The sequence below is a fragment of the Rissa tridactyla genome, chromosome 3 (genome assembly GCF_028500815.1).
Source record: "Rissa tridactyla isolate bRisTri1 chromosome 3, bRisTri1.patW.cur.20221130, whole genome shotgun sequence".
NCBI classification, from domain to species: domain Eukaryota; kingdom Metazoa; phylum Chordata; class Aves; order Charadriiformes; family Laridae; genus Rissa; species Rissa tridactyla.
Genome location: NC_071468.1, coordinates 31269247 through 31281655, shown reverse-complemented (window position 1 = coordinate 31281655; position 12409 = coordinate 31269247). Strand labels below are relative to the sequence as shown.

The 12409-nt window shown below is 40.2% G+C and overlaps 1 protein-coding gene across 1 annotated transcript in view; it reads left to right on the top strand.

Annotated features, from left to right (window-relative positions):
* Positions 1-12409, top strand: part of PPP1CB (protein phosphatase 1 catalytic subunit beta) — a 30174-nt gene continuing 17765 nt past the window's right edge. Inside the window, exon 1 of the mRNA XM_054195523.1 lies at positions 1-305. Within this exon, the coding sequence (XP_054051498.1) occupies positions 254-305 (52 nt within the window). The 5' untranslated portion in view covers positions 1-253. The remainder of the gene's footprint in view (positions 306-12409) is intronic.

Genomic DNA, 12409 nt, shown 5'->3' with positions numbered 1-12409 from the left:
CTGAGGCGGGGAGGAGGCGCAGGGCGGAGGGCCGGCCGCTTCTCCCCCTCCCCCCCCCCATTTAGCGGTGAGGGAGCGGGCGCGGCGCTTTCGGCTGCTAGCGCGGGAGAAGCCGGGCGGCCGCAGGGGACCGTCGGAGGGGGGTGGGAGGGAGCCACCGCAGCTGCGGCCACCGCTCCCTGCTCCTCCTCCTCTGTGAAGCGCCCTCCACCCCGCCCTCTCCCCGCCCGGGACTGAGTCTGGCCGCCACAAAATGGCGGATGGGGAGCTGAACGTGGACAGCCTCATCACTCGGCTGCTGGAAGGTGAGCCGGGCGGCCCCGCCTGCCGCCCCACGCTCGCGCCGCGGAGGGCCGCCGTGGAGGGCGCCGTCGCCTGTCCCCGGTCGCCCTGTGGGAGCTGGGGCTGCCGGCGGGGTGGGGGGTGGGGGGAAGCGGGCGGGGCGGGCTCGTCCCGCCGTGCGGCCGGGGGAGCGGGGGCAGCGCCTTCCTCACCGCGCCGGGCCCGGGGTGGCGGCTGGGAGGGGGCTTGGGCCCTGGGCCCGGCCCCCCGGAGGGCGGAGGGGCGCTTCTAGGCGTCCTGCCGGCGCGGGTGTGCGCGGGGGTCCGCCCCCCCTGCCTAGGCGAAGCGGCTGCTTTCCTATTTAAAAAAAGAAAATAAAAAGGCTCGCTTTCTTTCTTGCCCCCCCCACCCCGCCGCTGGTGCTGCCTGGCTGAGGGGCGAGCTGGAGAAGCCTCGCTAGCAGAGCCACGGGCGGCATTCTCCCTCCCTCCCTCCGGCTGGGCTGGTCGCAGTCTTCCCCGCTTAAAATTGTGCGTACGAGCTGTGTTAGATATGGAATTGTATGTACGTGAGCGTCAGTGGGAGCAGAGGGATTTAGCGCGCTGACATTCCTCCGCCTGCCTACGGGGCACTCTCCAAAAGTGGCCCTCACGGATGGCTAATAAAAGATATGAAGGGGTTTGTATGTATTAAATAGTATTTCTTTAAACTAGGGAGGAAACTGACTTACTCCCTGCTTTAGGAGGAGATGAGGAATTATTCCTAGCGTTTTCTTTTTATTGAAGTTATGTCTTGAGTATTTAGTCTTCTTAGGCCTCTTCTGCCATTAATCTTTCATTCCACATTCAACAAATACCTGGTATGTTGGAGACCAGAGTACATGCACGGGTATGCGCTGTTAGCTGACTTGGTTGCTGTGCTCCTTGGATAGTTGGATCTCTTTGCACAAGGCTTAAGGGAGGAATTTATGGAGTATGTACAGTTCTGGAACTGAAACAAGTTTTGAAAGTCTGAAAGTTTTGTTTAGCAGAGTTACTACAAAGCTGAGTTTTTAGGGCTTTGAGGATTTTCTTTTAGTGGTTGCTATCTGTTCTTTTTGATGTGAAACTCAATTATCAACAGTAAAATCAATATTTTAAAATACATAAAGGCTCTGGGCAACTGTGCTTATGTTTGTGATTTAAGGTATGCAGCGTAGTACAGTATGAAGAAACCTGTAGGTATCATGAGCTGAAGTTTATCTTTGATCACTAATACAGATAAAACTCCCTTTTTCTGGGTGTTGAAACCCAGATTAGTAGGTAGGTTTTTAAGAAAAACCAGATAGTAATCTAGTAAACATTGAGTTAGTAGTTCGGATTTTTTTGGGGACATCAAAATGCACATATATGTGTGGTGGTGGTGTTTTTTTTGAGAGACTTTAAAAATATATTTGGAAAGTACTTGTCCTCTTTGCTCATCAGTGTAGTTACTTAAATATAGATTGCCTTAAGAAGAGGGGATTCTGCAGTGTTTTGGTATGTAACTTGTTGGATTGTTCAGCTATTATCTTAAATATTACTGTTTATCCTTTTTTTTAACTAAGACTTTTAAAATACGTGTTCTGTACCTTTTACATACAGCATAAATACTTGTGTTGCAACTTTCTAGCTTTTGGGGTTATGATTGGGTGCCTTGTGTCTGAGCAACCTAATCTGCTTTGTGTTCCATAGTACTTTAATCTTTAGGGATACGTATGTGCAACTTCTGAACCAAGTTTTGCTTATTATTTTTCATCTCTGTTTCTCACCCTCTTTCTCCCTCTGAGCAGAGATTAAGATGATTCTCAAGGGATATTTTTTCTCTGCTTGTCACCCGCTAGCAGTAGTAGGGTGCTGTGTACATTATCTTATATCTGAAAGGGAATATAGATTCTTGCAGGTTCTATTTGAAAAAAAAAAACCTACAAAAAGAGTGCATTGCATATGAATTATTTTTGCTTCCATTTAACATATGTTACTTCTTGTACTGCTAGCGTACAATATTTTAAGCAGTGGTTCAAATAGTAGTGTTTCACAATGAAGCTTTTTTTTTTTTGTGCAACTGGCATCTCACGTTCTGGAGCCTGTGCTGTTGCTTAGCTGAGCTGTTCTGATAAAGTGAGTGTGCATCCCTCCCCACGCTGCTTGCGCAGAAAAATTTCTCTTGACTCTTATCTCTGGAGCAATTAATTAGTTTACAGCAAGTTTTTTGGCTCCATCACTCCCAGTTCAACTTTGACTTAAGGGACAAGGACATGTGGGTTTTGAGCTTTAAAAATGCATGTTGAAATCATAAAAAGACACTTTTATGAAGTGTTGTCATGCAGTATATATTTAGTCCTTTTGGTTACTTTAAGTGACGTGGATCCTGTAAGTTTGAATAGCAGTCTACAATTGTGTTTCTGTGGCTGCTGCACGTACGTTTTTAAAGGGTGGCAAATACAGACCAAAAGCCTCAGCAACAGGAAGCTTCCCTGCTGCTGTTGGGTTGCTGGTTGGTGACACCTGTTTCTAGGCTGTGATATTAGCTGTTGTGAGTTCTTGCTCTTACTTTAATTAGGCTACTCTGTTTTTACTCTTGATGCTCAAGACTACGTATCTTTTGAGTTACATGACACAGTAACTTGCCTTTTGGTTGGAGTTACCTACTTAGATCGTGTTACCCTCTGTGTGTTGTGGTTTTTTTTTCTTCTTTCTGAGATATCAATATGAGATGGCCTATAGCCAGGATGCTTGGGAGAATTCATCAAGAACATCTCTCCAGCTCTTAATGCATGTGCATGCATGCTTATCTTGAATGTATAGTTATTTTAGAGATCTTTAGAGTGCTGGGAGCCAGATTGATTAACTCCTGAGTTAAATTGGGTATAGCTTTCAGAAAGACTCAACTGACTCATAGTGTAATGCATGGTGATAGTCTTCTAGGACATTAACTTTTCACTTCCATGCTCTTTTATGTATACCAATTTCTTATCCTCTTTATTCATCGGTGAATTTAGGAGTGGTAACAGCTTGGTTTGAATTGACTTTCTCTTGCAGTGTGTCTCATACTTGGTTACTAGTTAATGATACCCTATAGGTAATGCCTATTTAGAGGAAAGTAAAACTAAAGTGTATACTGTATGCTTAAAGTCTGAACGTAGCAATGCTTTCTCTTACTTCTACCTCCAGACTTAAATTCCCATTTCTTTACTAGAAAAATGAGGGAGATGCTAGTGCTCTTAAATGTGTGCCTGACTAATTTTGGAGATACTATTAGCTTTATTGTAAGACTTTTTTTGGTAAAGAAATCACTCATAAGTGAATTTGCAAAGACTTACAGGTCATGTAAACACAAAACTTCATAACCCTGCTAAAACACTGTTAGACTTAGGTGACCTTGAAAATGAATAAGCCAAATTAGTCTTAAGACTGTTTTCTTCTTGCAGTAATACTCAGAATTCTAGTCATGGGTCAGGTTTACTTGTGCTATGGTACACAAAAAGATGATCACCTCATTTTTGCTTCATTGTGCTGACTTTTCTTGTTATTTGTTTTTTTTTCTTCCTGCCTTCCCAGCTATGCCATCTGGTGGATAGATTTTCCTAGTCCTTTCTAGCAGTGGGCAGCACAGGAGTATGCACACAGACGACACTGTCATGAGTACAGCAGATGTGGAATACATTGTGTTTTGCCCTATCTAGGCACACCGTGTATCCATCCCCCCTGTAAATATAAGCCAGGTTCTAAGCTAATTCAAGCTTTGGTGATGTGTGGAAAGGTTCCCTCTATGTCCAAGCAAGGATGCTGGAATATGTGTGACCTTACTTGTAAAAACTGCTGTGGATGGTGTTAAGTAAGACTGGCGTATTTCTGTCTGAGTGGTGGGCTTCCTGTTTTTGTGCTGCAAGTGTCGCTTAAAATTTCTGGATATCATGCATCCCACCTGGACTGGACTTTCTGTGCTTTGAAATATATAGGTGTTTGTCTTGGTAAACACTAAGGAGTTTACCACATGGAAGAGAAGATGTACTCGGGGGAAACCCAGGCATATAGTAGCCTTAAATACAAGCTGTGTTTCTGTGAAGAGGGTTTATTTATATATCCGTACAAACAAATTTACCTTGCCTAGGCAAGGCCTCTTGCTTGCCTAAATGTAGCTAACCTATTTCAAATTAACAACTTGAATTCAGTTGATGGAGCTTAATGTGGATCTGCTCTAAAACAAAATTAGTGAGGTTAGGAGGGCTACTTGTTCTGATAGTACTGATCCATCAAGAAAACTGGGAAAATACTTACCCAGGAAAAGAGTTGTCAGACTTCCAGTAGACATGGAGAGTGGTTGTTTCTTCAATGTTCAGCTCAAAGTGTGATTTTTATGATTGCCTTAATAAAAGCTGGTTGTTCTGTGACATGTGAGGTCTTCTAAGAAAGCCTCAACCTTCAGTTTCTTCTGATTTCGGAGGTCTTGCAGGTTGTGATAAAGATAGAAATTTGAATATTATTCAATTTTTCAAATGGAAGTTGGATTTCAAATGCTTATGAAATAGTGGAGATTTTTCTTGAGTTTTAAATGCTGTAAAGCTACTGGGCTAATGTATTGTGGTCAGTAATGTATTTCTTGTTTGGTTAGTGTCTTAACTAATTAACATATCCAGTCAGCCTGATCGTCTGGTATGATACAGTAGTAGTGCTTGCAGTTCCACAGGCTCTGGAACTGATAATGAAAAAGAGAGGCAGTTACAGAGAAGAAAAATAGACCTTAATGATCTGTTGCAAAACAATATAAACAAACCGTGGAGGTGAACCTTGCACAAACAAGGGTTATTACCTGTTTTGGTGTGAAATCACTGGATAATCTGCTATTAGAAAAATAAACAAGGAGAAATTAGTAAGGATTTCCTTGCAAAGGACGTATTTTTGAAATAGTCTTTAGAAAGAGGAAGCAAACAGGTAGTTTTCCTGTGTTTCTAGGAGGGTAGGTGTTGTATGAAACAGGGAGAAGGGATAGAAAGAAGAATGACATTTGATTCTGTGTTTGTACAGCAGTGCAGATATCGGCCAGTTCATCTTTAGCTTTATAAGTGCATGACGAATGGGATAGTTGGCTTGAAAAATTCCAGTGAAGGCCAAGAACCCAGTGTCAGGCAATGTGCGCTGGTGTTCCTTTATTCTGGCTGGCTGTTTTGCCACTTCAAGGCTGCATGATTCAGTAACTATTTCATTTTGATATTTTGCAGTACACTTTTTAATTCAGTTATTCAGGGTCTTTCTCAGAGTACAGCTAAGTCATAGTATAAAAGGAAAAAAAAAAATCACTGGTTTTATTTAATGTAGATTAGGTGTTTTTTAATACTTGATAGTTGCAATTAAATGCTCATTAGTGACCACCAAGTGTAAGTATGTATATTTTAAAATGGGGGGAAAAAAAAAAACCAGGAAAAAAAAAATGATTTAACACTGAAATCAAGCGTACTGTATTTGGCTATTACCCAGTAAGGTCAGATGCTGTACTCAGTGAAGGGCTGTGTGTGTATAGGGGAATCTACTTTTAACTACAACTGGAGGTGCCTCTAATGTGATGTGTATCTGGTTCATAATTTGAACATAGACATGAACCTGTTTACTGCCTTCTCTTACTGTGATGTGATTTGTCTGAGTACATAAGCTAAGTCATCTTAGTTTCGCAGCACCATCTTCTGTGTGTTTTGTGGTTTGGTTTTTTTTTTAATATCAAGCTTGATATTAAGCTTTTGTGTGTATATCCCCCATAGCCAGTTAAATACCTGAGAAATTGAAGAGGTGCAAAAGTCATCTTAAATCCTAGCTTTTTGTATTACAACTCAAGTAACTTCTCTCCTTGGTACTTCTCAGGATTATGAAGTAACTTGGTAATTTGCCTCTGCCTTTCTCAGATTTTAGGAATTTTACTAGCACTGCTTTATAGTAAAAGAAAAGTCAAACTTTGAAAAATAAGCTGAAATTCTTTGTATCGTGAAATTTTTATGCTAGGTTAGCCTTCCAAGTGGACTAGAATAGGAATTGCCACCACTTTGTATAATACAGTGTAGCGAGAGGCTTCTACCTTCTGCTTTGCTAGTTTTGTGAGTTTTAAGTTCAAGTGAACAGTAGGTTTAAGTGAACAGTAAATACAGACCAATAACAAGCATTAGGGTTACACATTTTGCTTACAGAATGGAGTAATTAATGTGATTTTTGCCCTTCAGCCTTGAGTTGGCAATTCTTGGAACTGTGCAGGATGATTGAGACCATGAGTTAGTTCATGGAACCTCTGCATAAGGAAGCAGGTGGCCCATGAAGAGCAAATACAATGGGCAGAGGTTGGTGTAGGGACACTTGAAGATTTTCGTGGGTTTATTTGGGTATTCTCTGAAGCAACTTTAGATATTAGTTTCTAATGAAGCTCCTCCTCCATGAGCATTAATTCTGCTGGATAGCATGTATTTTAAGTACATAAATTCAAGTTTGGGTAGAAGAATGCTGTATCGTTTGGCTGTTTTCCTGGTTAGAAATTAAAGGCTTGGACAGTCTCTTACTCTGCAGTGAATTTGTTTGATGTTAAATAAGTCCTACTACTACTACTGAGTTCACAAGCAATCACCATGTTCTTCAGCAAAATATTTAATATCAAGGGCATCCAGTGAAAGCAAATTTACTAAGATTTGAAGAGTACTTGTATGTAAAAGCACAGTTCTTCAGGAAAAAAAACCTCCCTAGAAGGCTGATTCTTCTATTTTTAGTGGGGAGTTTGGATGATGTGCTCCATGAAAGGTACAGGGCTTTGCTGTGTATGCCATGCAGAGTGGCTGTATATTCAGCAATATGCTTCTTACTGAATTGAGCAAGCTCTGGCAGGGCTTCATTTATATTATTGTTGTCCACCAGTGTAACACATGAATGAAAGCCATTCTAAGGTTAGTTCTGTTACAGCAATTCTGAAACTTTGAAATCCTGCGTTGCTGGCTTAACTGTGTTTTGCTGCAAGATAGGGAGTGGCTGTTTCTGGATGACAACTGAACAATTTAAATAAGAGAAAATATTTCGAGGGAGTAGAAGTTTTGCTTTACAAAATGAAAGACACTTTCTAAATCCAATGTAGGATTCCTGACTTAAGCCCATGAAAATATGTAACCTGGATTTTAAAAATGATGAGAGCAGATAGCTTCAGAGTATGTTTCCAAAATCAGCGTAAGAACTATTTGGTTTTTTCGAAGTCATAGGTAATGCTACTTTTGGCTTCCAAATCCATTCTGCTTCTACTATTGGGAGGCAGTTCAGGATTCATCAAATACTACAAAGTACTCTGAAATACAAGAAATAGAGTATAATGTCGTAGTTTTTAATCACCAATCATTAAACATTCCACAGAATGTCTGAGGGGGAGTGTAAGCTTGTGGAAATTGCTTGTGTGCAATTTGTAAAATTGCATGCTTGCAGTCTTATGTTGTAGTTTTGGGGGTTTTTTTTAGATACACTCTAGCAAAATAGATCTCTAAAGCCATAATTTCAGAAACAAGCTTGGCTGGAGTTACTGTGAAAAGAAGCAGAATCAGCTGCTTATTCCTTCACTAGTCCTAGCCTGAGTTCACAGTCGATGTATTCTCCAGCTTGGGGAACTATCTAGATGTTTTTGCTTTGTTGTGTCTGTACTAGAAACAAAAGATCAGTTCACTGATGCAGTTTACCGTGTGTGGCCCCACAAATGCATATGCCTGCAAAAAAAAAAAAAAAAAAAAAAAGAAAAAAGCAGAGTCTAGGGAAAGGAGGAGGCTGCTTCTTAGCAATAATGCTTGCCTAATTTTTTATGGTACTTAGAAGTCTGTCGGGGTTTTGATGTTATACTAAAACCATGAGTATTTTGTCCTGTAAACAGGACACGTGTGGTGTTGGGGAACAGTATAAATGCTTAGGACAGCTGTGCATACCACAGCTGATTGAGTAATTGAAGAAATTTCTATTAGTGATGCCACAAAATGAGCAGCTTAGTTACTTAGAGGCACATGAGAAACAGTGTGACAGAATAGAGTAAGCGTATTTTCTTCAGTTCATTAAAGAGTGTGGCAAAAAGCGATGCTTGTAGAACTTCCAACAGCCAGTTTTTATCTCACTTTCCTTAGTGTTATTTTTTTTTCTTCTCCACTATTGCCTTACATAATCTGCTACTCTCTGGCATGAATTTGGAGTGATTAAAAAAAAAATTATTTTTGCTGAAGTTTTTCCTGCCACTGTGCAACTCATGTCTCGGATTACTAATTGCTGTTAGTAGATTGTGAAGATGCAGAGACCATTTTAATATTGAATAGAGCAGCTTTTGGATTACTACAGGGTCTATTGTGCTAAAATAATAGCATGACAGTACAATGCATGAAGTTGCTTTTAATTCTCTGTATTCCTTGTTATGCCACTCTGCTTTAAGCCCTTTGCAGCAAAGGCTTGTTCTGGCAGAGAGCTGTGCACTTGGGATTGTGTATTACGACAGGAATCACTGTCCCTACCAAAGACTTTTGTAAATCAAAGCTTGTTTACGGCATCTGCATCTTAGATTAAGGATAATTAATTTACCTCTAATGTTGAGGTGCTGTTTCTGCTCTGGGTAAATGACAACCATTAAAAATGATGGTTTTCCCAATGCTGTTAAAGGCTTTTTGTGAGCTACAGATTCTGCAACGCATGCAGCTATGACTTGCATGTTTTAAGAATGGTTAGCTGTAGTAATTTGCAAATGAGTCTGAAAAACATCACTTACACTCCTGATCTCATTCTCATAACCTCCTCTTAAATCTGTTCTTGAGGATTTGGCTTTTGAAAAAACTAAATGTGGTGAGAGATGTTCTTGGTTACAATCCATACAGTGCTCGGCTGAGTCAAGGAAACTTGACCAAATTTCTAGTTGCAGTGTAAGCTGGTGAAAGATGTGCTTAGTCTTGCTTGTGTACGTGTACCACAGCTGTGGTACAGCTGTTTCAGGTGACTACTTGGCAAACCTTTCAGTGCCTTTGTGAATTCAGTGAAGGGCTAAGGCATCCAGGGTTGCACTAGCTTCCCATTTTTCAGTATGTAGTGTCCTTATTGATGATCAGGGGATTGTGGGAGAAAACTTCTTGTCTCTTAACTATATTATTGATGAATATTCCTCATAAAACCCCAGGCTTTGTACTACTTCAAATGTTACTGAGTGTACATGTTTGCTATGTGGAGCTGCTGCCTCTTTGGATGGAGGGGCGAGGGTGCCTTTGCAGAGGGGCGGTGGCCAACATTTGTACCCTTCCTAAGGGCTGGAAGTAACTGCAATGGTTAGGTGTGTGGTGTCTCCTCTTCTGAGAGTGACATACTTGCCGTAGTTGTAGAAACTTCTCTTATCTGGAGAATCCCAAGTGTGGTAATAAGTCACTGCCCGTTTTGTCTGTTAAGGGCTTGCAACATTTAAGGCTCTACTGTAAAAAGTAAAGAATTAACATCAAGACACTGGGTGCTCTGACTATGGCAGTTAATTTTGAAGTCAGGAACTGCATGTTCACTGTGTCTTATAGTGCAAAACTCCAGCAGCACTTAAAACCTCAATCCTATAAAGCAATTGTTCCAAGTTTAAACCTCCATGTGAGTTTCAAAGGGAGCTAAAGGCTGATGTTCTAAGAAATATTGATTGGATCAAAGTTACTTTAAGTATTAAGTGCCTTCCTTGAACTGCTGTGTCAATTTTGGACTCTGTGCTTGGTCTGATGCTAGTTACGGTAACGTTAATGTCGTGTGTGGTGGGCTTTCCTGGGTTTGAGTTCTGAGACTGGAGTGGATGTAACAAGTGTGCAGTTAAGTCATTCTTGGCGTTACTCTGCATGAAACAGCTTAATTCCGGTGTTGCAAAACATTATGAAAGTAGTTAAATACAGAGGAGACTATCATTGCTTATCAAAATAGGTTAAAAGAATGCACGATTTGTGGAGGGGAAAAATGGGACTGAAAAGCTAGTTGTGCCGCATGCTTCTTCAGTGTGACATTGATTTTATAAACCATGGGTTTAAAACACAACAATTGCTTCAATAAAATTATAGCTGTTTTGTTATTAAGACTCAGATACTCTTTCAGGTGGGAGCTTTCTTGAGTATTGTGACAGTTTCTTGTGCCTATCAACATGAGTTTCTGGTCTATGGAAGGGATCATTATAAGCTACCGGAATGTGAGCGTTTGAAAAGGTGGAGATTGTTGGAGTGTTTTGGATAGTCAAGTCCTGTGCAAAGTTGTCGAGCCTGAGATTTTTTTTTTTTTTGCTAATAATCCTTACCGTGCTGAAGATGTATCTGTAAGTGCATCATTTAGTAGATATTTGAGATATGGTGAAGTGGAAGCCTGTAGGCATTTATTGTTTTTTAGTCACCTTGATTGTGTCTTAACATCTGCCTTTGTATGCTTTTAATATGTAAGCCAATGAAGAATAGCAACAAAAAAGTGTTACTAAAAAGCTGTTTACTTTCTCAAGTACAGTTGAAATCTTAATTAAGGAAAAGGAATGTGACTTACCATATGGTAAATATCACCTGGTACTGATTCAGAGTTTCACTGAAAGAACTCCTGTATGCCACAGCCTTGTTCTTGTGGGATTCTAATGAGTGAAATATTTCCAGTGTATCCTCACTGCAGATAGACCAGCCCTCCTGGTATTTTGACACTAGTTTCACATCTTCTCTTCTCTGCTTGAGAAAAGCATTCTTCATTTCTGCCTTTTCATATATTCCTGTGGCTGCTTCCTAGCCTCAATTTAACAAGTGTGTCTGGTGTTTATTAAAAATAAAAAATAAAAATTCATAGCACAATATTGGAATGGTCAAATGTGTAGTTCCACTGGAAGAAGTACGCAGTGATAACCCAGAGCAGAGCTTTTTGAGCTTAACACTTCGGACTGCAGTACTAGGTGACCTAGGACAAACTGTTGTCCCTCATATCCTTTTTTCCCTGTTACGCGATGTAGGTAATGATACTGATCTCCTCTGTAAAGTATGTTTTCTAGGACCTAAGTGGAAATGAAAACAAAAGAGAGGTTATATTAATTTTTTAATTTAAAAAAAAGTTGCCATTTTACTCTCCTGTTTTGGAGAGGGGAAGCCCAAGCCGGGAACTTATTTTATATGTGAAGAACTAGTTTTTGCTGTTCAGTTCGCACATCTATCTTATTACATTTTCTGAAGTTGCAGCTAAAATTTTTGCAAGGTAATGACTTTGTCTTTGAGTTTGGAAGTATTTGGATGTGAACTGCTAAAGTTTCGTACTACCTTCTTTTGTAGCTACTACCATGGTTTAATGCTGAATGTTGCTTCCATCTCAAGCAGATGGCGGAGCAGGATGTTCGCGCGTTGTAGACGCTGATACATTCTGGCTTATTAGTTTGAACTCTGAAGTTTGCTTTATGCTGAGGTGCAAGACTGAACTGGATCAACCAAAGTGCGGACACATTTGTTCTATTTTGCCATCTCACTAATGACATATTAAAGCCTCTGACGGAGGAATTGTATAGATATTTGTGGAAAGAAGCAGCTGCAGATAAACTTGCCAGAGGATGTTGGTTGGAGTGCAATGACATGTGAATGCTTTAGAAAACTAAGTGCTAAATATAGGTCTGAGTACCTGACTTACTGGTTTAGGAATTCAATTTCATTCTAATTAGAATGTCTTTATTTGGATATAAAGATTCCAATAGCTCAAGAGCCATTATATATGAATGAGGGTTTCATCAAACTTTCATAATTTTTAGTGTGATGTTCCTAATATGGCAATTTCAGCTGCCAAAAGTGTAAATGTGCCTGTGTTTTTGTGTTGTTTTGTTTGTTTTTTTTTTTTATTTAGCTAGCTAGCCTTGTTGAACTCAACAGTCCTAAAGTTTATTTTCTGCTAATATGAAAGTGTTTTCACGATTTTGATTATCAGGACTTTTTTGCCTATTGTGAATGCTCTAGTATAATGGGATTGTTAATTTAAACACTCTTTGAAGATGCTATCTATCCAAATGCGGGTGAAAGCAAGGCCTAAATTGCTTTTTTCTGAGAACCTGATTTAACAGGAATGCATACAGACCTTTAAGCACAGGTTACTACAGTATCAGAGATTAATTTTATAAT